The sequence below is a fragment of the Siniperca chuatsi genome, linkage group LG20, assembly GCF_020085105.1.
Source record: "Siniperca chuatsi isolate FFG_IHB_CAS linkage group LG20, ASM2008510v1, whole genome shotgun sequence".
In the NCBI taxonomy this organism is placed as follows: domain Eukaryota; kingdom Metazoa; phylum Chordata; class Actinopteri; order Centrarchiformes; family Sinipercidae; genus Siniperca; species Siniperca chuatsi.
In genome coordinates, this window is record NC_058061.1 from 14790175 (window position 1) to 14814651 (window position 24477).

The following is a 24477-nucleotide window of genomic DNA, read 5'->3' on the forward strand; positions in this document are numbered from 1 at the left end:
GGAATATGCTATCAATATATTATAATATAATATTTTTTCTGATGCAGTTCCCACAGGTTCCTGACAGTTCATTTTTAAGGGAGTTTGCTCTCATTGTTTTGTTGTCGAACAGAAAAAGGAGCAAAGACCTTGACCATTTTAGATTTGAAACCAAATTTGATTTAAATATGAAATATTTCATTGTTTGAGAACATACAGATGAACACATGTTTCATTTATGTCACAAGAGGAAGTAGTAGTAGTATTTCCATTTTTTATGAATGCGTGCTGTGTATGCACGTGAATATTCACAGGATGTCCTTTGCAAACAAACAACCACAGTACAGAGAGATGTGCCAGTACAGGAAAGAGATTGAAAAGGATATCCTCATAACATACATTTTATTGGTGGGCAAAAATGGCATCCTATCCTCCATTCAATCAATTTTCGATTTTATCTGGTTCTTAAATTCTACACAATATGTTCATCTAAACAATAAAATGTATTAAAATGTGTGTGTGCATGATGCAGAAAGACATTCTCAAACGCGTGAGAAGACATGTGCCCTCCATTTCCGCTGGTTGGCTGTGTGTTCCAGGATATGAAAAAAAAAATTGGCCAGCCAAACCCAAAAAACAAAATTTCCATCGACCTCAATACTCCGGTCCCCAGGCTCTGTGAGGACCAGGCCGAGGACCCATTCAGTATTTAATTGTTTATTGTTGATGCTTTGATCATGACTCCATGGCTTGCTGATCTTGTAGCTGTTTCTTCAGACTCTTGTCCATTAGTACCAGACTCTGCACAGCCAGACTGCGGCAATCTGCATCAGGGTCTCCTTCAGCCACATCTGCGAATATTAACAACACAAAAAATTATTATTAGCAGCTTTAGCAGTGGTGACAACAGGCTGCAAGAAAGTCTACCTCTGTCAGTATAATTACAAAAGCAAAAATCACATATTTTTATTTCTGTGCCTGCACATAATCCTGGCATTTTCTATGCACAATTAACAATCCTGCGTGGGAGGGGAAAATGTGTCCTTTGCACTGTGTCATTCAGCTCACTTTTATGTGAAACTTCTTTTAACCTCAGAGGGATAAACATCCAACTGTTGATGAGCCAATCACGTCATGGACAGTCTGGGTACAGGACATCCTGGTTCTCCATGTACTTCCCAGTAATGCTCAGTCCAGCTGTGCATGTGTGTGCTGTATGTGTTTGTGAGTGCATGAATGTGTGTCACTGAGGGGACATCCCTGACAGAATTACACTATGCAGGTGCAGCCTCAGACTTTTGTGCAAGAATCATGTGTTTTACGGTTAATCTGTTATTAGTATCATATAAACAATGTATTGCTTTATTCACGTGTAAGTTCTAAATTAAATACTAATGTATGAAATTGCGGACCTGTAATAACAGAACCAGGATAAATGCTCTGCCTGACTGTCACCTCTTAAGGAGAGATTTTAATGAGATTTATCTACAAAATGTGAATATTTCTATGTTCAAGTTCAAAGAAGAGGAACCTTCAGACCTTTGTCATCAGCAATGTTTGTTTTTTTACCTGCCAGCCAAGTTCTGGTCTCAAACAGCTGATCACCGAGGTCCACCAACAGGTTTTGAGTGGGCATGCTCAGAAACACAGAGCAAACAGCGAAGAGGACGCCTCGTCTCACCATCCTTTAACAGACAGATTTCAGGTTACAGCTCGGACTGAAATAAGACAACAAAACATCCTGTCCAGACCTTATTGTCTGTTCAGGCCTGTTGTTATTTTTATGTCTGACTGTTCTAATTAACATGTTGCTAGGAAGAGGCTATAGCCATACAGTTACCTAATTAATGTTGATGATAAAAAGCCTGGTTAATAGCAGATAATACTACATTATAGTGCTGTTGACAACCACAAATAGCTTCCTCAGACAATTAACCGTCTTAAAACACTGATATGCATCATACTTACTGGTCAACATGGTAGCGCACCGCCCACACAAAGTCCAGTAAAGCATGACCCATCTGTCCAGCTATCTGCAAAAAATAAAAAATGTCATGGGAGTCCCATATGGGTAGAGCTGGTAAATACTGTTGTAATATTGTTATTCTAATATAAGACTACATAGTGTTTGGGATTATCTTATTGTAATATTGTGTCAATGTCTTTTCCTGGTCTTAAAATCTACAGTATCTGAACTGTTCTAGCTCAGCAAAATGAGCGATGGATGCCTCTGTCTGTCTAGCCATAAATCCCATTACTTTCCATTATTTTCTCTTTTATAATAAAATATACTGTATATATATGACTGCATCAAGAGTCACACCTACATAAAGCTCTACATTGAGATCATGTCACATCAACACAGACAGATGGATAAAACTACCGGTGCATTGACTGCCAGATGCATGAAGAGGCTCATGGTGTGGATCAGCCTGCCCAGTACGAGATGGTCACTGCCCAACAGGTCAAAGGTCACCTGAGGCCTTGGGGAAAGGTATTACATTTCAGTTTTAACATGTTCTGTTGTACACTTTAGCATAAAAAAATATGAATGTTGAGCTTTTAAATTTGCATAAAAGAACATACTTGTCATAATTCCTGAGCAGAGGAAAAAAGAAGTAACCAGCAACAGGGGCATAACGGTTAGGGGTGGCCTTAGCTGGAGGTTGTGTGGCACCCTGTAGCACAAGAGAAATTACTTAGGAGTAAGCCTTCACTCAAATACCAAAAAGATGAAAATGTCTGTCTACTTTAACTACCTTCCTGAGGCGTTTTGTCTTGCTTTGAATCCGCTTCTCAACTTCTTGTCGCCAGTGAACAGGGTTGTCACCGGGGTATGGAGTCAAATCAGTGCTGGCAGCAATACTCATAGATGGATCTTTCTTTTCCATGATTGGTTTATAGAGCTCCTGTGCTGCCAGGGCTAGGACCTGATAAACCAAAACAAGAACAGCCTCATGATTACACTTGTGGCAATAATCAAAAGAGATTAAATCAATCACTAAATGTATTTGGTGAAGGACCACTCTTGTTTTCACCTCCAAGATATCGAGCCGCTGGCGAAGACTGTAGTTCAACGAGTAAAACTCTGTTGTCAAATACTGAGTCACCTATCAAGGAAAGCAGAGAAAAGCTAAAAAAAAAAAGCAGAAAATCGTGGCAAAGCTGTGTGGTAATGAACATAAATTTTGATGTGAAAAGGTAAACCGTCTAGAAACTGAGGTGAAAATCATACAGGGATACAGTCAGTGACAGTGAGCGCCACCATGGTCGCCTGCCTGAGACTCATGAAGCCATTTATGCTGTACTTATCGTCCATGTGAAGAAGCACTTTGGTCAGCTGGACACTTATCTGAAAAAGGCATAACAAACATGAACTGCAGTGCGAAAAGTGATCTGTAGGTAGCAAAGTAGCAAATATTCAAATCCCTGTACTACAGTAGAGTACAGGGATTTAAGACTTAATGCTATAGATATGAAATGTAATGTTACCTAGTGTTTTTTGAAGCACTGGATGAAAACTACATTTTTGTTGTGTGTTGCTGTCATACCTCTCTGGTTGCAAAGATGTTCTTCCTCACCAAACCCTCAGCGACTCTCAAACTGAGCTCCACGCGAACCGGGTCCTCAGAGGAAATTAAAGCTGGATAGGTCAACAGATGAGAAAATATATATATATAGCTGGAGCTAGTAACACAGAATTTAAATAGCTGGTGATCGGTAACGTCAAATAAATGTAATCTGTGGAGCCATACTTTCCAGACAGTCTCGTAGGTAGCGGGGTGGGGATGCTTTACTTAGTTCCTGATCGCCAGACATATCGTACGGAGTGAGCTCATCATCACTGCACCAGTGAAAGACTTGGAGTTAACAAACACTTCTATAATTCCTTCAATACATACACAATCCCACAAATACATTTAGTATAACAGCTTCACTGACTGAATTCAGGAGCTAAAGCTTACCTGTCCAGGTCGGAGTCTGGGTCAGTTTTCGATGGCTGAGGTCCTGACTTATTTAGAGATGATACATTCTGAGTAGATGGAGTCGTTTCATTGGTCCCTTGAGGAGAGTCAACTCTGCGGATGACAGACCTTCTCTTAAATAAAATCAATGCCTACAAATATATAGTGACTACGTTTTATGGGGTTTGGGTCATTGTTGGAACATAATCTTTAAGAAATTAGAATATTAGTTGCCAAGATTATGTACAGAATGTCGCCATTGCTCTGTTAAAACACTTGAAAACTGACTACTCAGTTTTAAAAAAAAGTTTGTAGTTCCTATTAAACAGATGGCAGATTCTTACATTTTAACTATGAAATACCAGTAATGCAATGTAACAGATGTAATAACTATTCAAATCTAAATATATTTTTTCAACTATTTCAGATGAGCATACATTTAGTCATCTGCAACACTGTGAATTTTCACCCACAACCTATATAAATAGGGATAGTAATGCTTGGCAGTTCATAATGTAATTTTGTGTAAATCCTACAAAACAAAAAGCCACTTTGTTGCATATCAGTTAAGATTCCTCAGAATTGAGAGATGCTATAAGTTCTCGTTATCTAAATTTAAGACAATACTTCTACCTCTACCTCACAGACATGCTGACCAACAGGCCAACCTCCCAATTGACGTTAACAGTTACAGAGATGTAAAAACACTTACCCGTTTACAGGCTCGGCCTCTGGTTCATCACCAGCGGGAGTCATCAGAGAAAGCAGCTCTCGAGTTTCCTCATCCTGATCATACTACAACACAGCACAATACAAACTCAGACACAGGGCTCATAATGGCATTTCAATCAAGCAAAGGCAATTAGGCGGACTGGGCTGCTGTCGGAACTGACTGTATCTTGCAATTAATACATTGACTGCACCTCAAATTTCAGCTTGGTTCCATTGATATCCATGCGAGAGCTCAGGCACTCTCCCACCACCATGCCCATGTGCCTGATACGCACCACACTGCTGTCCAGGTGGCTCTGCATGCCGCCCAGCATACACTGAAGTAAGTCTGAGAAAAGAGTCACACAACAGAGAGAGGAGAGCTGAAAGCAACAATTTTTATTATCCTTTAATTTATATGATGATGTTATTACTTCTGTTGCTGCTGTTGCTGTTACTGACTGTAAACCTGTTAACTTAAGTTTGTTGGGTAAAGTCCCTGACCTTAAGAACCCAAATAACACACAGTTGTCAGCTTGAAATTATACTTTTTGCAGTTTTCAAAAGCATTAATATGTTAGGTTAGCTCCTAATATAAATCACACTGTAGAATAGAGTGTGTGTGATACAAAGGATGTGGAGTCATAATCCTTTCTAGTTTGACCAAACATTGTTATTTGTACCTGAGCGCAGCTCCTGTAGTTCAGAGTCTTTCAGCAGACTCACACTCAGCAGTAAAGCCTTGCTGACATACAGATGCTGCTCTAGGGGTGTGTGCTTCACTGCACTGGGGTTAGCCCAGGCCTGGGACACAGACCGCAACACCTGAGAACACACACACATGTCAAAATCATCAATATATACAATGTGATATCATTTGGCTGCTGAACATCCTAATGCACTCACCTGGATGAGCAGTGGCCTTCGCTCCCTGTCTGCTGCGAGGTAACCGAGAACAATTCTCAAGACTGGAGTCTGAGAAAAAAAACATATGCTTCAAATGATATTAACAAGATACACATGTGGTTTACTTTAAGACTGCTAGTTATCTTCTTACCTCATACTTATACTGTAGTAACAGCAGTTTATGAGTGATGACAAACTGGGCTTTTTTATTTGTTAAGACTAGATTCCCAATGATCCTGCCCAAGGCATCAGGCCTGAAAAAAAGAGCGAGAGACTGGTGTCATTAAAGGCAGATAGAAAACTGATAGCTAGAGGCCAGATAAACTGCCGACTGTTTAAATACATATGACTGAAGCTCTAACCATCTTACCCGCTGACAGCCTGCACCAGTCCAGTGAGCACGCTCTCCACCCATCGCTGTGGAACGTTCGCCAGCAGCTTCCAGCAGACCCTCTGCCACACCATGTCTGAGCGTGTGCAGACAGACAGCCGAGGAACCATCACTGCCAGCACCAAACCTGTAGATAGAAAGAAAAAATGCCAGAGAAGCATAAAAAGGGATTCTGTGTCACTAGGGACCCTGCAATAAATAACCAGAAGTCCATTCATTAGGCGATAGTTATGCCTATCATACCTAATCAAGATTGTACAGCAATTCAAAGATTTTCATTTCTTTATTTGAAATGATACTAGCAACTAATTATTATTTCCATTATAATTTAATTTGGTGCCTATTTTTCCTATTAATGGTTTGTTCTTTAAAATGTCAGAAAATAGTGAAAAATGACCATCATAATTTCACAATGCTCAAGGTCATATTTAAAGATATTAAATATATTATAATGTAAAACAGACAAAAGCAACTAAGGAACCTGTGACTGTTTGGCATTTTTGTTTATAAATAACTCAAACGATTAATTGATTATCAAAATGGTTGTGCTTGTTATAATAATATTCAAGTGTGTTGTTACATGTTATAACCACTATGCAATTTTCACTTGTCGAGCCAGTAGTGCTACTTATCAACCACAAGACTTGCCGTGTGAATGGGAGGAGACACAATATAGAAATGAATAATGTAACTAAACTCACCACTATGGCCCTGGATACACACTTTTCCAAGTGTCTGAGCCACAAAAGTCAAGGAGCAGTCTGTGCCATCTGTTAAATATACAAACCAGATAAATAGACTGAATGAGAAACGATCATTTTGATATCACAACAACGAATCTTTAGTTTAAAAGATGTTCCCTTGCCTTTGAGTGCTTGGCAGGTCCGCTCCAGGGCAGTGAGCATCTCTGTGGCCAGTAGTGGATAGTACTGCTGAGGAAGAAAAAGGGGCTTGTTTTTTGGATGTAAACTGTTGGCGGTGAGGTCCGGCAATGCCACAATACGTCCCAGCAGAGTCTCTCGGAGCTGGGGGGAGTCAGAGGGTCCTGGCTCCAGACAGTAGGACCACAGCAGGTCAGAGAGTCGACCACACTGAAGGAACTTCTCGGTGATGCTGACCAAGTGGTCCAGATTTGTGCTGGCTCTGTGGTGGAGAGACAATAACAGAGTAATTAGTGAATAGACAAAATGATGAACATGCCCCTCCCCTATCCAACACCACCCACCTTAGCTCTCCTATTCCCTCCATCAGCACCAGCAGCGCCTGCTCTGGAGGGCCTTTGAGGAACAGGCCGTCCCATAACTCTGTGCGCTGGGCTGCTGTGAGGCTGGGCAACCAGTCGGCCTGGATGTTGCTGACAAGGAACTGAAGGGTACGAGTGAAGTGAGCTCTCCTGAACTCTGCCCGCTGAATTGAAGTGGTTCTACACTCTGGTCCTTCATCCAGGTATGAGTGGAGTGTTTGAAGAGCGGTGATAATGTCTTTGTTATCTGTGGATGTAGAGAGGGTCCGGAAACACTGGGCCAACGCTAGGCGAACCTCAGTATTTGGGGCAAGGGACTCCATCTTTGAAGAACGGTGAAGAGTTTCTACCAAGGTATGACTGCCAAATATCTATCGCCACACAGAAACAACCACACAACAGTCCAAAGTCTGTAGATTATAATGAGTAGCTATGAGTGTATTTTACATTTTACACATTTTGTGTAGCTTTATGGATTTAGCTACAAGTTATTTCAACATATCACACCAAAACTGTCTGGATGTAAGAAGAATGAAGTTCATTATGTTTTCGGTGAACTCTCCCTTTACTCCTGTAGCTAGCAGTCACTGAGCAACTAGCAGCTTTAATTATCAAGTTAGTAACGTTAGGGTTTCAAAATACAGCAGCGGTCAATAAAAACAGATAAACACAGATCTCTATTGGAGTGCCGTACGTTAAGGGAATTAGCTTCAACTGTTAGCCTGTTTAAGTTGATACGCACCTGGACATTTTTATTGAACAAAACAACAGAAGTTTATATGGCGACTGCGGACATGATTTTCATTCATTGTGACATTAAAACATTTCTTTTCGAGGTGAAAGTTGCAGTTCCTTCTGTCGCGTTTTGACAAGAACGTCCCGCCATGTCGGTCTCTGTGTGCTCCATCAAAATACATCCGTGATGAGCGAGAAGGAGCGGTAAGGTTCCGGGGACAGTCTGACCGGTGTGGCATTCAGGAGCCAACGGCTTCTGTAATACTTCTGGACGCTCGTTGTGTCGTAATCAGAAATCCTTTTATACATCGATTAACTATTAAACTAATCGGTGAATTTATTAATTAAGAAATGCGCAAGTCTTATATAGAATAATTACTTTAGAAAATAACGAATATACTATATATATAATATATAGTATATAAGCATAAATGTGATTAGTTTTTTCTAGAATAACAAAATAATTGAGTGATTGTTAAAAAATAATAGTTTTTTTGAAGATTTGGGGGTTAGTTTACAACGTTACACTAAAAAGCTGATTTCAGCATCTGAAATCAAGGGTTCTGCTTTTTAGAAAAGCCACATGAGTCGAATAAGACATCATAATAATTATACTACTCTGGCTTGATAAGTGAACATTACAATTTATTAACAGTTTGTGTAGGTGATGAGAAACAGTAACACCAGCAAGCTTTTACCCACAAATTTGTTGACAGCAGTTTCAGTCCCACCTCTTAGAAAAGTGTAGAAAATCAAACATAAAACCAAAAGTCAAATTATCAGTTACTTCACTTTTTTCATTTGAATTATTCCATTATTTATCTCCACTTAATCGATTTAGTGTTTTTACTAAGCCAATGAAATTGATTAATTTTCTATTGCCTTTTCCATTTCTTTTCACATTTCTTGATTATTGACTTGCTGAATATTGATAACACAAATGGGCTCCATAAAGTTCTGACACAAATTAATAAAAAATTTAAATCTTTATTATTGCACACCTATACTCACCAGCAGCTGACATGGTTACTACAAGGGGACAGACTGGCTTCACTCCTTCCTTCTGGCAGTTGTAGGTTGTTAACATAGTGTTATATAATTGGTGAAAGTATTAACAGGATTGTGAGGTGTTGTTGAGGGCCCATGCAGTACATATCCACAACCTGCAGGTGGGGCTGATAGGTTGGAGGCAGGGGCACCCAGTATCTGGTGATGAACAAAACAAGAGGAAGGAACCAGAAGAACTCCTCCAGGCAGTGTTTTGGTTTAACAACACACGTCTGTGATCAAATATCAACAAAGCTCTATGCACCGAGTCTCATGATCAGACACAATCTTATGGAGCTTATACAGGAATAAGTAGGAAATCAGCCAGAATGGAATAAATGTAACTTTTAAGACGGTGTAGTCCCTCATTCGTCCAGGAGTGTTCTATCGTAGAAAAGGTTTCAGTCGTAGTCATCTGGACACTGTTTTCAGAATCAAGACGTTTCGGCTCCCATCCGGAAGTCATTCTCAATTGTGAAAAAATTGGACGGGAACTGGAAATTTAAACTACCCTGCCCTCAGGAGGGAATCTGCCTGAGTATCTGTTAATAGCTAATTTCACCTGAAACTGACCTAATAGTTTCAAGATGGCCCAGTGATCAGTAATCAGGCCTATTGTTCTCTGGCTGCATCTACTTCATCACTGTTAAGAATCTTCACCTCGTTGTCTTCAAATGTGTGGTTTGTAGCTTTTAAATGCAAATGCACGGCGCTCTGTAGATTCTTAGTAGAGAGAAGAGTTGGTTTGAACGCGGTGTCAAGGAAGCCATTTTTGTGAAGAAAGAGAACCCCTCTTTGAACAGAAATGGTGGTCTGAGATTTAATCTGCCCAAAGTCTATCAGAGTGTATTATCACCTTGGTCACGCCTATCACATGCTAATCAGGCACTTAACAGTGATGAAGTAGATGCAGCCAGAGAACAATAGGCCTGATTACTGATTACTGGGCCATCTTGAAACTATTAGGTCAGTTTCAGGTGAAACTAGCTATTAACAGATACTCAGGCAGATTCCCTCCCGAGGGCAGGGTTTATGTAACTCAGATTAGCTTAAATTTCCAGTTCCCGTCCAATTTTTTCACAATTGAGAATGACTTCCGGATGGGAGCCGAAACGTCTTGATTCTGAAAACAGTGTCCAGATGACTACGACTGAAACCTTTTCTACGATAAATGTAACTTTTACAAATATTTCCATTGGGAAAACATTCATTTTAGTTAAAATGGAGCTGAAAATTGAATTATTCTAAAATACTAAACTGTTGCTTGATCATAAAAAAAGAAATCCCCTAAAGCATCACTTATTTGATTTATAGTGACTTACCATCTGAGCTTGTAACATGTGAGAGAACATGTGTTAACCTGGAGCTTTATTCTGTCAAATTAACAGTGTTAAGAGTATGTGTGGTAAAATCAAGCCTAAAGGCAAGCAAGCCCTGTATTCAGCTGAAAACTCTTCCAGAGCATATACATTACATGTACAGTACATGCAAACACATAGTACAATGTAAAAAATGAGGCAACCAAACACAGGGTTGTTTTATTCCATTTATTTTTCTAATCTTACTTTCACTGCTTACCTTTATATTTTTCTCTTTTTACAATGACTGAAATTTCCCCAGTAACAATTAGGATTAGATCATATGGAGAATCTTCAAAAATAATATACAGCTGTAACCAATACTGTTATAATTTATACATTTATCTTTGAAAATAGGCATAAATTTAACTTTCTCTTTTCTACAATATTCTCTTTATCTTCCCATGTCACATAATGGCAAGCCATGCACTACTACAGTAGTGATGTTTGTGCCTTGAGCAAACTTTCTTTGGACACTGGAAGTGAGCGTGAGAGAGAAAAAGAAATCACAAAAATGACGATTCATATTTACAGTAAACTGACAGTCACGTGGTCAGTGCTTTCCCCAGGGCTCATCATCAGGTTAGTTTATAGGCAAAGCTTGAGACCCAGAGGCACAGTGTTTAGACTAGCAGGCCAGTTTGTTTCTTTCTTTAAGGTCAAGCTCAGAGTCTGCTGATTTATGATTTATTAGAACAGGAAAGTGTTACCAAAAGTGCGATCACGGACCCTGATAGATAAAACGATCAGTTTAAGTTCAAACATCTGTCTTTGGTCATATTGAAAGCGGGAGTTAAAATGGAGAAATTTGGATCTGGTTAAAGTGCAATCACCTTCAGCTCTGCTAAAAGGGGAATGTTTTGTCAGCTCTGTGGTCTCACTGTCTAGTCATTCTGTTGCCAGCCAAGTTAGTCCCCAAACTATCTGTCAAAACCAGACACTAAAATATGAAGCAGGGAGAAAATTAAGTGTAGTATAGCCTGCTGTGTTCAAGTGTCATTCCATTTCCTCTTTATAATGCAAAAAATGATTAATTACTATAAAGAATGACGTATTAAATCTGTTGGGACAAATCTCCAGTCACACTAAAAGGCAGGAAGCTGAACTCAGAAAGCCTGGGTATGAGGTTTTACGTGTCCTGTGTTGAGGTCTCACAACCTATGACTCCACTAATGGAAATGATAGCATATGGTTTGTCAGTTAAAACCTTAGGTCAAAACAACTGAATCAGAGATCTACAACAAAAATCAGTGTTTCCATGCAGGACCTGACTCCATCTGGGAAGACAACAGTAGAAACTGCAGACTCTGCCATATATCTAAAACCACAACCCTGAAGAGGTCACAGCAACGTCAGCATTATGGAAGAGTGCAACGACCTCAACAAACGACCACTCCGAGCGGGTCACATTCAAGCGTTTGCACACGATGGCGAGTCAACCGACGATACAACTTTGCTTTGAACATTTCTCTTAATTCAAATCAATTCTCCCAACAGATTCATTCACCACCAATTAATCTCCCCTTGTGAATTAAAAAAAATGTACAAACGTGTTTTCAGCAGAACAGATCACAGAGTGTCAGTTGTCGATTTTGTCAAATGATGAATAAATATCTGCATGTTATTTAAAACAAGAAAAAAAAAAAACAACGGATACTGTACACGCTACATGCTAGAGAAGAATACAGGCAGCTGTCTCAGCATAAGACAAGAAGAAGAAATGTTCTTTTTCTTCTGACTATAAAAATACCTAGAATCTAGAATGAGTGTAGAAAAAACTTTACATGTACAAGTCATTTACATCCAAGGCCATTTTTCCATGGAGTGGCAGGTGAAGAAGAGCAGTGAGATAGAGGTGAACAGGGTGAAAAATAGGAATTCTTCTTAGCATATTGGTGCAGAACGCCATGCTGTTTGGACAAAAACAACCTCCCCAACCAATTATAAGTCCGTCAAGATGTCTGGTAGGTAAATCCGACACTTGTGTCCAGGTTCAGAGTCAGAAAGAAATGTCCAGAAGTATAGTGAGATGGGCTGCACAGTACCGATAAGCACGGCACCAGTCCAAAATCAGTCCGTACATCTTCGAAAAAGCGGATGAGGAAATAAAGAGCGGGTTTGGTTCATCTGCCCTCCACCAATGTCCACTTTCTTGCCAAGCATTATTGCTACCAAAGGCTGCCATGTCTCTTCAGTATTATATCTGCAGATCAGGAAAAAGATACAACTGGCCAATAGCCAGCAAAAAAGCATATCTGAACTCCTGAAAAAAATACAGTAAGTAAATGGAAATTAAACTCATCTAAGACATGGCTGCAAAGTTTTTTGTAGTATTCTTGAATATTTCCAATTCAATATGGCATTAAAATTAGCGTGATGTTCTTACAGGAGTGGGATGTCTGCAGCCAACACCAGTCCCAACATTGCTGGAATGTCAGTAGCAACAAATCCCGCTTACTTTCGGCTTCATACGGGCTTCAAAACTATCTTCATTTAAGATGTGATCCCTTCACAATAAACATTTTTTTTCTATAAACAAAACAATAATGAAATCAAAACAAAACTTAGTGCAAAGTACAACCATTTGACTATTCACATACAGCATTTTACAATCTCAATAACATTTTTACCAACGATAAATCAATAGGGACAAAAAAAAATTAAAAATGGAGTTTGGTTACCTGGATAAGCTTTCTCCTCATCACTTTCACTCAGCAAGAGAACCCTGGGGTCAGGTGGGCTGTACTTCAAAAAAAACTAAACTACACTACAATTCCCAGAATCACTCATCAGTTTCCCTTCATGCTTAGTTCAAGTGTTGTGAGAGTTTACAAAGTGAACTTGTCAGTATGAGCAGGTTATATTTTGTCAGTTACAGTACCCAGTCTACACTTAGTGAGATACGTTTGAGTTACCTAAAATTTGTACCTTGGAGTGATGGGAAATGTATTTTTTCCACTGGAGGTTTCCAGCCCACCTGAGCTCCGGGACCCTGTTTCATTGTAAAAATAAAAATAAATGAGATGAGGCAAATTATAAAGCACCCAGTTCCTTCATTTTGGATAATGAAGCTTATATTACTCCTCTTAGTGTCACTAAGCTTTTTCAAAACCTTTAAGTAACAGAGCAAATGTCAAACACCTCACACACACACACACACACACACACACACACACACACACACACACACAAAAACCCTCCGGGCATTTCTCATCCTCAATCCCTAGAAATGTCCGTCACTTGGGTTCACAAGAAAGACAGTCGAACATGGTGAAAGGACAGAACACAGTTGTAGGGGCTGGTAGGCAGCACAGCAAGCTTTAAACATATTAAAAGACAAATTCAAAAAGAGAAATCGCTGCTCCGATCTCCTCTCCAGTGCTTCATTTCTCACTTGTGATTAAAACACGATTCAGCCTGGTTCAGGAGATCACAGCCCGCATACTGTACCACCACTGTCCCAGGAACACTATACTGACTGAAATGAGGTATGTATGGTACGTATAATTAATGAATACTTTGATCACCTTTCATTTAAGGCCTTTCGGTACTGTATAATTGTCTGATAGTTTTTTTTTTGTTTGTTTTTTTCCATCAATCAAACACTGACACTTTGTTTTTGGAAAGGGATGGGAAGATTTTCTACTCTTTATGTTACTGACCTCTTGCACACATTTACACATTCACTCACTCGACAGAGGAGACTCGGGTCCCTCTAGCCAAATACATGGAAGTCACCAGAACCCAAGTGTATTCAGGAGGGTTAACACATACACACACAGGGATATCTAACTGAAAATTGCTTATTTTTCACAGACAGCCATGGACTTCTTAGAAAGCTTAAATTCGTCTTTTTGGGGGGAGTTGGATGAGTTGAGTGCGTTGTTGTTTTCCTACCAAAATGATGTCAGAATATTTTTACATCCTCTCTTGGTAGTATTCTTTTAGCCGAGTCTCCAATATTTTTACCAGCCTGAGGAGTCACTGTGTGTTCTCTATTTGACCTCTAGGATGGAGGGGTTGGACTCCATGATGGCCACGATGATTTTGTCAATGTAGTCCTGGAGTCTGTAGTTGATTTCCTCCTGTTTGTGGATGGCCTCCATCAACTACAAACAGAGAAACGGAAGTCAGAGGAGATAAAAGTGACAACAGAGACACAGAATAACACTTGATGAACAGACGATGAATACGTTTCACGACTTTTTTCCTACCTCTACACGAGATACAGAGTTGATCTCAGCTGCCAGGGAGTCAGAGAAGGAGGCCGACATCAAGTTCTTGGCTCCTTGGATGCTCAGGTTGATAATCTGGCCATTTAACTCGTCATTCTGCTCCTTCAAGCTGCGGTTGTCCTGGAGTGGTTAAGTCAAATGTAACACATCATAAAACAGCAAAATCGTTCTTACATTTCATCACAGTCTGGTCAGATTGATAGAATGAGAAAACACTGCATAAAAAAGTGAAGTGAGTGAAGAGGCAGAAACTCGAGGATACTCAGAATACGTGTGCTACCTGTTTGAGTCGTTTGATCTCTTGCTCCAGCTCGGCTTCGCGGGTGCGGGTCTGATATTCCTGCAGCCCTGCGCCGGGTGTGCGCCCTCTCTTTGCTTCGGCCTCCAACTTGTACAGCTGTAGGTGCTCAAGCTGTTTTCGCAAGTCTTCAATGAGCTGTGGTACAAACAAATCAAGAGACATCAGTGAGTAAAGTCATTAGGAATCTTAGAAAATGAGGGGTAGAGGGTAAAAACACAGGAACATTTGACGCATGACGCTACGCTGTACTGTAATATTTAGGGTTTATTTTGTACATAGAGAAACCAGTCCCACCTCCTGCGTGCACTCCTTCTCCTTCTGGCTCTGGTGGCGCTCATGGCTCAGCTTGTCAGCCATCTTCCTGCGGGACTCCGTTTCCTCCGTCAGCTTGTCGGACATGGCTTCTGTATCATCCTGCAGCTTCCTCTTCTCCTGGGAAAAAAAAAGGAGTGAGGATAAGGAGGAGTGTTAAGACAGGTGAGATATGGAACCTGAGGATTGCAGAAGGAGCACGAGGAAGGCTATACAAACCAGTAGATGAGATATTATTGCTCTCACCTCCTCTAGTCTCTCGATGTTTGCTCGAAGACAGGGAACACATGACCTCAGCTCACTGTTCTCCTCATCCAGCTGCTGCAGCCTGAGAAACAAACACAAATCCTTTAGACAGACACACATCAAAAACCTACAGTACAGTCACAAACTAACAACTGACACATCCTCGCTGTTTGTTGATAGTACACAATGCTATACCATAGAAAAGTAGCTTACATTCAGTGGCAGATTAGTGCCAGAGTGTGGCAGTATAGAGCCATGATTCCTCCAACCAACAACATATCAACCACTGGCGTCACAATGAACAAATGAGTTTTTAATATACCATTACATCTAGTACAACACACACACACCAAAAAAGCACAACCTAAAAACTTACCAGGGTATCAGACTGGTTTTGTTGTCAATATCAAGTTAAAATTATCACAAAGTATCAAAAACATCTAAATGGCTGATGACAATTTGTTTTGCTTTTGTGGTTTATAGACATTTTTTACTCATCGAAATAATAAACATAGGGATCAAATAGTTTTTAATAAACCAGGTAGCATGTGCAGATCTTTAACAGAATATAAACCAATTTGTTGAACAAAAAAATAAATATATTTAGATTTCTAATGCTGCCACCAAAGATATTCTAAAACACAAAAATATTTTCTCATCTGCTCACCTGGCCTGCAGGTTTTCCAGCTCCAGCCCCGTCTCCCTCTCCAGCTTGATCAGGGCCTCCTTGTGACGACGGGTCTCTTGCTGTAGTTGCTCATCAGCGTGTACCTCCTGCTCCTTCAGTTGCTCCTCCAAGGCATTGGCCCGGTGCACCAGCTGAAGGTTCTCCTGGCGCAGCCGCGCGTGCTGCTCCCCCGATGCCTCCGACTCTTTTTCTAGCTCTGCCACTCGACGCTCAAGGAGGAGCACCTGGGAAGAGTCAATGTTTCATAGTCAGCGGAACAAAACTAGTTGTATAAGTATTCAACTATGATGCATTGACAACGGTACTGATGTATCTGTACATCTGTATCTGTAACTGCCAATATGAAATGTTCCTTCTTCCTTTAACAACTACTGTAACAGGTGAAAACTGTGGCAGCTCACAGGTATGAATGTGTGTAACCAGAGGGATGTGAAAAGATTATCAGTTAACTTCTTTGACAGATGAGCTCTCACCTTGTCCGTGATGTCGTTGTCAGCGAGCTCCAGGATATCCCGCGTTAAGTCACTCATGGTGTCCAGAGTCATCGAGCTGTTCTGGAGGAGATGTCTGCACGTGGAAAGAGAAAATTTTACTCAACCGTCCCTGGATAAATTGCCGTTTCCCTATGCCAAACATAAGCTATCTGTTACAATCATCAGAAATATGAACCCTTGCCTACTGAAGTCAGAGCAACTATTTAGCTTACCTTGCTACTTTCTTGCTGGACAGCCTCTTGCCAGCGCTGAATGGGAAGACAGAACAACAGGAAAAATGGTCAGGAAGAGAAAAAAAGATAAGAGGAAAGAGACACCATCTCCTGGTATTCGTCCTATCCACCCCCCATCCCTCTCTCTGCTAGCAGAGGAGCTCCACAGACAAAAAGGGCATGTTGAGGTGGCTCTTTACTAATAAATCCCTGGGTTTCTGTTGAAACTAAAGCTACGAGATATTCACACATCACAGCAATCTAACACAAACACAGCAGCATATATTAATAGTGTCTACCAAATACTGATCTAGGATCAGTTTTGCTTGACAGATAGACATTGACCTGTGACAGCATTACAGAAACTTCAAATAAAACCTGTAATAGGAGTTTTATAGATTTCTAAATTCTTCTAAAATCCCTAAAAGTGAATTCTAAAGTTCTCACCAAATTCAGTTGTTGAACAGATCAAACAGGATTTCAGTATTACTAAGTTTCTGTAATACAGCTACTGGTCAGTAATCCTGGATCAGCAAGTCTGTTCCAATAAAATCAGGTTCTTTGAAAAGCTTTACTCCACTACCAGCAGTCATTCTGCAACAACTCAAATGAAGCATGAAGACATTGGCATTAAGAACCAAAACGACACCACTCACCTGTGATACCCGGGGTTATTGTTTCATATTTCTATAGACTCTTTCAAATGAACATGTACAATAAATCTAATAAGCTTTTTTTCAGATGAGTATAATGTTTATTATGTATGAGTGACAAATCATAATTTGTACAGATGGGAAGGAACTGACTACACCATCTAAAAAATGCATCGTTTTTCCTTCAATAAATGCTAAATATTAACACACCGCAACTCACACGCAAAAAGTGGGTGCACATGAAAAAAAGAGTGGGAACAGTGTGAGGTAAGATGGACCCACAAAATACACCATAATGTGTGTGTGTGAAAGTTAAAGTCTGTAACATAACACACACCATGTTGTCGCTAGTCCAACACAGCATGCACACATTATGAGAACATGCATGATTCTGTATCTAAACAGCACTGCAAACACATTCACACAGCTTATAGTCGGAGTGAGATGTGAATGACGTGTTACCTAGTCATCTCTAGGAAATTGAGGCGAGTGGAGAGGTCCTCCAGACGACTTATTTGTTTGTGACACTGGCTACAGAAAAAGTCCAGCGCCTCCTCCCTGAGGAAGCTCTGAAAGCAGTCAGGGAGAGGAGCAGGTGCACTGGAAAGAGGAAACAGGGAGGAAGAGGAGGAGGAAGTGGTGAGTGACAGACAAGAAGGGGTGCACTGAGGTGGGACAGGACACCTCTGGGGGTGCAGGGGGTATTAGTGAAATCCACAAGAGAGCTTGAAAGAGTAAAGTGTGAGGGCTACAGTGGGAGGGAGACGTGAAACAGACTGCAGTGTGGCTGTGGTTTGTTTTCTGGATAGTGTAAGGAAACAAAACATTCTAGGAGGAAGAATGTGTTGAAATTTTCTTTCCCTGCTGCCAAACATTCTTATCTATTCAACCTTGGCGTCTTTGCCGCAAGCTCAGAAAACCTACTGAGTGGTTACAATTAGTGAAATAAATCAAAATAACATAAGCTCTCAAGCAAACAAATGAAACGCATGGCTGATTATTTCATTGTTTGGAGTCTGTGCCCTCTCCTCACATCACCTCTAACAGCAGACTGTTCATTCAGGGAGCGAGTCAGGTCTGAATTATGCAACATACTGGCACAGGTTCCTGTTTATGTAGGCAGAAACAAGGCGTGGCAGACTTTGAGTGAGTGTCACTTGATGGTCATATGCACCATTGTACTGAGCCATTTTCTTCTGACAGAGTGAGGGACGACTTTGTTAGATAATGCCTACAGTGATGGGTTGCCTCTGTTCTACAAAAACGCACAACAGTGTGTACTTGTTGTCAAAGTGCTGTGATATGCAGATAGATAGATGTGGGGGTGTGTGTAGGCAGCACTGTTACATGCGCCAACAATGAGTGTGATTGGCTCAAAATACAGTGACGCATTCACACTGAGTGGGTGAAGTTTGTGGGATGCAGTTATCTTTTTTTGTGTATGATTTTATTGCCTAACCACCGAACAGATTTCTTCTCAACTTAGTATTCTATGAAATCTTTCACATACTGCATGTAATTTACTAATTGAATTTCATTAATTTGTTATTTAGTGCCAATCTAGTTGGACCATCTTATTGCCATATTGTCAATGGGCTACAAAAACTAGGTAGTTAGTTGTTAAGAGCTTCCTGGCAAGGCGAATCACAGAAATATCACCCAAGTGGGAATTACGCATTATCCGGCTTTGGGTCTCTGATGAAAACAGAGTAGGAGGGAGGAAAAAAGATGACTGGGAAAAGGCTACAATAGGGGCTTCAACACAAATGAAAGATGTCATAGAGAGAAGTGTGTATATATATGTGTATATATTTGGCTGTTTTTTGGTGTTCAGCGGACACCTTGATGCTGCTAAAGTTAATCTGTATCTGTACTATGGCAGCCCAGAGCTTGTTAGATACTCCTCAAGATGTCTGAACTTAATGCAACAAAACATCCACCGTCTGTCTGTCCCAGAAGGCTTGGCAACAGCCGCCACCCTTAAGACTTAAATAGTGTGAGCGTAAAACATTTACTGAGACGACTCAGGAAAGGAAGCAGTTTTAGAACAGAATTTAGCCCAATATCCACATTGTCATTAACTTTGCAACAGTGAGAGTAAGTCTGATGGAATGAACTTTGTATACACTTCATTTATCTTGCCCTTCAGCAGAAAAGGAGGCAGATGAGGGTGGGAAGGACGTCTCCAGATAGCTCTTATCAGCGTTTGACCTCAGTGTCTTTATTGAAACAGAAACATTTTCTCTGAAGAACGTAAATAGAGGCATTTAAACCTGGACGATACAGCTAAGAATGTAACAGTGTCACACCTCTTATCAGGAGGGGTTGATAAAAAAGAAAGTTAGTCAGCCTGGTGAAAATGATATTAATATTCACATCAGTTAAATAATCTTCAGGCTGTCTACGTTTCAGAATGTCCTCATACAACATTGGAGTTCAACATGTAAAAACACGTCGTTGTAAGATGTACTGGCACTCTGGTTTAGTTGTGTAGGGAAGACAAGCTCATACCTGGGAGAGAGCAGTGAGGAGCCATTGACCTGCTCAGGTGGCTGCACGAGAGGGGAGTTGCCCCCCTCCTCTGTGCCCTCCACGCTGCTCTCCTGTAGCAACTCTGAGGTATTACTTTCCCCAAAGTCCTCAAAGTGCTCCTCCTCTCCACCGATGACCGTCACCAAGGAGTGGTTATGGAGCTCGGAGTTCAGGGAAAACCTGATAGACACAAAGGAATGGATTACTGTGTTAGTGTGCGTGCTTACTTGTGTATTCAAGCACAGTGTAGTTAATTTTAGCCAAAATGAGGAAATGTGTCAGGTTTGGGTAGGATAAAAATGGACAACTGACTGGGTATAAACAGCCACATAACCATCCATTTAGGAAATCACAATCTCAGCCAAATCAAACAAGACGTTTGACACCATTCAAAGAAAATGGACATAACATGTTGAAGCATGGAAATGACTAGAGCCTACTGTAAATCCCAAACAAGTACAATTAATCTTCCCCTGGAAGAGCGGCAATCTGGTTCGACGATCACTTGTCTTCAAAAGGTAATCTGTTAATTCACATTAATCCCAAAGGCTGCTTTGGCTGAAACAAAATGTCTTGTGCCTTGCTGGTAATGCAAAACCATGATGGGAACACTTGAGACATGTGAGAGGAACCTTTGTGTAGTTTGATGCAGGTTAAGTTTAAGAGATGTCTTGTCTTGTCTAACTGCGCTGCCAGAAAGGGCTGTGAGTTTGGTTTTCAGAATTGGCTGGTTGTCTTACACAACTGAACACAAACCTATTGGGTGGATCTGGAAGTCTGTGAATTTGACAGAGTTACAAGAGTTTCAGTAAATAAACTCTTTGATTTTCAACAGGAAAGCTGGAAAGCTGGCCTTTCCTGTTGTCCAACAGGATATGTTGGATGTCTTAAGCACACACAGGACGAGGATGTCCCACTCAGCAGAAAAGCTTGCTTTCTCAGCACACAATGACAAAGCCCATTTTGCTTGTTTACAAGAAAAATGACATTCATCTGTCAAATTCAAAGCTAAAATATCACCTTAATTTGCAGTGTGAAAACCTTAAATCATATACTGTTGCACAAAAAAGCAGTCAAATAACACTTCTAACTCTTCAGTTTCTAACCAGACAACAATGCAGTTCCCTGTTTGCACAGGGCATTGCTGCAGCTGCAGGGCTCAAGTGGTTAATTAGAAACACAACCAGTTTTGAAGTCACTTACCCTTTACTCAGGCTCTTACTACTTGGCCCCATATTGAGGTCCCTCACACAGAGGGACGGCGAAGAGAGAGAACGCATCTTTAAACGCCCTCCACTGCCCTGGCGTGAAAGCCGCGGAGCAACTGGAGTTAAAACCCCGGACAACCAGAGTGGAATCCTGAAGTTTCACAGGTTACACCAATTTAAAACAAAACCACGACTCCCCAGTTTGGAGAAAACAAAAGGGTCTGCCTTTGAAAACGGCTAAGTCTGTGGTCCTAATGAGCTGCCAATCTACAGTGCCATGACTGATGTTATATCATCTGTGCCACCCGACAGACCAGAAAGGGTTGACTGTGAGCGGGTTAATCAGATTTGAGGCTAAGCAACGGCCGACAGACAGTCCTGCTGACCGTCCAAGGGCCAAATGTGTGTGGGGACACGGGTAGGACAGAGGAGGGTGGGGGAGGCTAATCCCGTTAGATTCTTAATCCCCAGTCTAGTGCATATACTCCTACTCTGAATATGGTTAGAGTTAGCTGGGCTAACCAGGCTGCACAGCAACATCTCAGTTTACTTACTGACCTTTTTGTTGCATTTACTCACAGTCAATGTTCAATCACTGTAAGTAGTAAATAGATTCTGACTTTGAAAACCCCTCTTGGGCATGAGAAACATATAAACTTATCTCCATTCACAGACTGTCCAGACAGTCACTGGCGTGATAAAGTCACTAACGAATCAAGAGAGAGCTTCTTCATTCTGGGAGGCGAGTTAGCAATGATTTTTGGTAAACATACTGTATGACTCTATGACCTTAATATTCTCTCATTTCCACAGTTAGTGTGAGGTTCCTGCCAGCAGTCGACTTAACAGGGCGATGGTATGAATAAGTGAAGGGGAGAGAATCAGATTAGCCATTGCCACACAAAGAAAAAAGGGAAAACAACAAAAAAAGGAGCTAACTCAACATTTCCTGAAATTCAAGGCTCAATCATGGAATAGGAAGTCCAAACACATCCATGTCAGGCAGACCACTCCAGTCCATCATCAAGCCAGACAGACAGGTCACAGAGTCAGCAGATGAGGTCTCAGTTCTCTGCACTTCCTCCCTTGTGTTTGCCCTAAATACTATATCAACAAGAACATTTATGTACAGACATATAGACCTCATCTGCAGCAACTATCTGCTTTTAACAATGAGAGAATGGATCGAATTCAAATCAGGATAAAGCAACAGAGAAATTGGGTTCATGATCAGGGTTTGATCTGCACCACAAAAATATAAAAAATCTCCTACTCATCCTACTTGTCTGATGAAAAAGGATCACAGAAGCACAAGAGACAGTTTGTGACTATCTTTCTGGTCCAAAATGACTCACTACTGTGCTTAACAATGACACATCTTCCAAATGTAGTTTTCTGTGATGCTACTTTGTCTTATATGGTGGAATTAAATTCCACTCTATGGAGCTGACTTTTACCAAAGAAACAATACTAAAGCAATATATTATCAACACTAAAACCATAATAATACCAACACTTTCTGATTTAGACAAATCCATTTTCAAAAGACTTCGTTCTTGCTCTTCACTTTACCATTACACATATACACGCCATAGTCAAAACCTACTATTCACTCAATCCATAATAATGTCATCTGAAGGTAATTCAAACCGATCAACATATACAGTACATATACTGTGTTGAGTCAGTAAAAATTTCAGTCCTAACACTAGCATCAAATGAAGCCATGAATTCAGTAAATTATTGAAAAAGACTGACTCAAACGTGTGACACAGACTGACGGCTGTGTGTCAGTATGAAACACTCATCACACCAGCCCATCTGAAAGAGATTCGGAAAGCAGTGGTAAAGTCATTAAAGATGACAACCTTTACTATTTTGACAACATTGAGCGGGCACTACTGGTGTTGAGGGGGGCTGGGATAACTGGGCATTTTCCATTGCACAAAGCTAATTATATTAACCTCCACTAAACATTATAAGAAAAGAATAAAAGAATCCAACTCCAGTCCAAAGCAACTGTAAGCCAAAGAACATAAGACAAATGAAAAACATTGTGACAAAACTATGAATAGAAACCAAGTGGTTCCTGAGAAATGCATCAGGCTGTCCAATTCTTGCAAACCCAGGTGGGATAACATAAAAAATATTTTGCTTACTGTGATCAGTGAACAGTTTATGCCATAAAGTAAGAATTCAGAGAGGATGAGCAGATCTCAGGTCTCTTTTCATACGATACAAATGATGATCCACTCAGACACACAGACTTGGGTAAAGAATGGTAGAAGGGCTTTCTGTGTTCAAGGTTTTGGGCGCTCACACTGTGCACATTTCAAGATATTTCTGAATGAGGTTTCCTGTTCAGTCAATGTCCCCGCTGACTATATGTCAAGTGTTACCTCAAACTGCCTGTACAATGCATGGTGTACAAGTACATGAGGAGCTAGGTGATCCGTGTTAAAGGTTAGTGCAGGGCAACTCCAGGGCTCACCCATAGCTGGAGATTTGACACATTTACAGTCAATTCTGCAGCCAGCAGCAATTACAAACAGCATTATGACGTTGATCTGGTTCTCAAAACAAATGGATTACAATTGATGATGTATGACAGAAGTCATTCAGGGTCGCAACTAGCCTTCTCAGCATATATGTACATATACAAATACGCAGGAAATAGGAGCATATTGGCCAAAATTGACATTGTGTATATGGCTGAAGGTGGAATGTATACCGACCTATTAACGCCATCTTCAGGGTCGTGCAGTGTGGCCTCAATGCCACTGTCCGTCTCTACATCCTCATGCATCTCGGGGGGTACGAGGGCCCCCGTGTCCTCATCAGTGAAGGTCTCACACTCACTGTAAGTGCTCTCGGAGCCCAGGTACGCACTGTCTGTAACCTCATTTTGCTGCAGAAACAGAAACAGAACACGAATAAACACATTACAGTATGCCCATTGAGCAGTAAACAGACAAATCTATACTGATCTAAATAATTCAAATAACAACAATACTTTCTAACAATGTCTACAGAATGGTTTGAAATGTCATAAGGTGTAATTCAAATTAGGATTATTTGCAATTACGTGAAGCAAAAGGTGGACAACACACCTATAGGTTGATCAAATGAAAAAAAACCCAGCCAGTTCAAAGACAGTCTATTTTGAATCTTCAATTCTAGCCAGCAGGTACTGACGCCAATTACGCCAACAACCAAACAAATCACAAAGCATAAACAGACTTCAGAGACAGCCTGCTGTGA

The 24477-nt window shown here is 40.7% G+C and overlaps 2 protein-coding genes across 6 annotated transcripts in view; both read right to left on the reverse strand.

Moving 5' to 3' along the window:
• Positions 1 to 364: 364 nt before the first annotated feature.
• On the reverse strand, positions 365 to 9364 carry telo2 (TEL2, telomere maintenance 2, homolog (S. cerevisiae)). Of its 3 annotated transcripts, none has more exons than XM_044178552.1 (21): positions 8942 to 9364; positions 7178 to 7566; positions 6818 to 7095; positions 6654 to 6722; positions 5932 to 6079; positions 5713 to 5815; positions 5562 to 5630; positions 5339 to 5480; positions 4868 to 5004; positions 4657 to 4739; positions 3945 to 4058; positions 3735 to 3823; positions 3531 to 3622; positions 3215 to 3331; positions 3018 to 3089; positions 2739 to 2909; positions 2566 to 2657; positions 2363 to 2462; positions 1948 to 2012; positions 1549 to 1664; positions 365 to 830 (listed from the first exon to the last, which is right to left on the reverse strand). In XM_044178552.1, exons 2-21 carry the CDS (start codon positions 7516 to 7518, stop codon positions 715 to 717), a joined length of 2514 nt encoding a protein of 837 aa, XP_044034487.1. In that variant the 5' UTR covers positions 7519 to 7566; positions 8942 to 9364; the 3' UTR covers positions 365 to 714. The 3 variants fall into 3 exon arrangements, 2 of the variants coding, with proteins under 2 accessions (XP_044034487.1, XP_044034486.1); XM_044178551.1 differs by lacking the exon at positions 8942 to 9364 and adding an exon at positions 7938 to 8154; XR_006375954.1 differs by lacking the exon at positions 8942 to 9364 and adding an exon at positions 7938 to 8159 and having other exon boundaries at positions 801 to 830; positions 1948 to 2008.
• A 1146-nt stretch (positions 9365 to 10510) lies between these two features.
• The window catches only part of rab11fip3 (RAB11 family interacting protein 3 (class II)), a 29436-nt gene continuing 15469 nt past the window's right edge, over positions 10511 to 24477 (reverse strand). For 2 of the 3 annotated variants that reach the window (XM_044178555.1, XM_044178557.1), the window contains 11 exons: positions 23952 to 24124; positions 19988 to 20188; positions 17939 to 18076; positions 16824 to 16859; positions 16591 to 16684; positions 16097 to 16341; positions 15430 to 15511; positions 15166 to 15303; positions 14851 to 15006; positions 14550 to 14690; positions 10511 to 14444 (listed from right to left, as the gene is read on the reverse strand). In XM_044178555.1, coding sequence (XP_044034490.1) covers positions 14331 to 14444; positions 14550 to 14690; positions 14851 to 15006; positions 15166 to 15303; positions 15430 to 15511; positions 16097 to 16341; positions 16591 to 16684; positions 16824 to 16859; positions 17939 to 18076; positions 19988 to 20188; positions 23952 to 24124 — 1518 coding nt within the window. In that variant the 3' untranslated portion in view covers positions 10511 to 14330. The remainder of the gene's footprint in view (positions 14445 to 14549; positions 14691 to 14850; positions 15007 to 15165; positions 15304 to 15429; positions 15512 to 16096; positions 16342 to 16590; positions 16685 to 16823; positions 16860 to 17938; positions 18077 to 19987; positions 20189 to 23951; positions 24125 to 24477) is intronic. The other variant, XM_044178556.1, reaches the window with a different exon arrangement.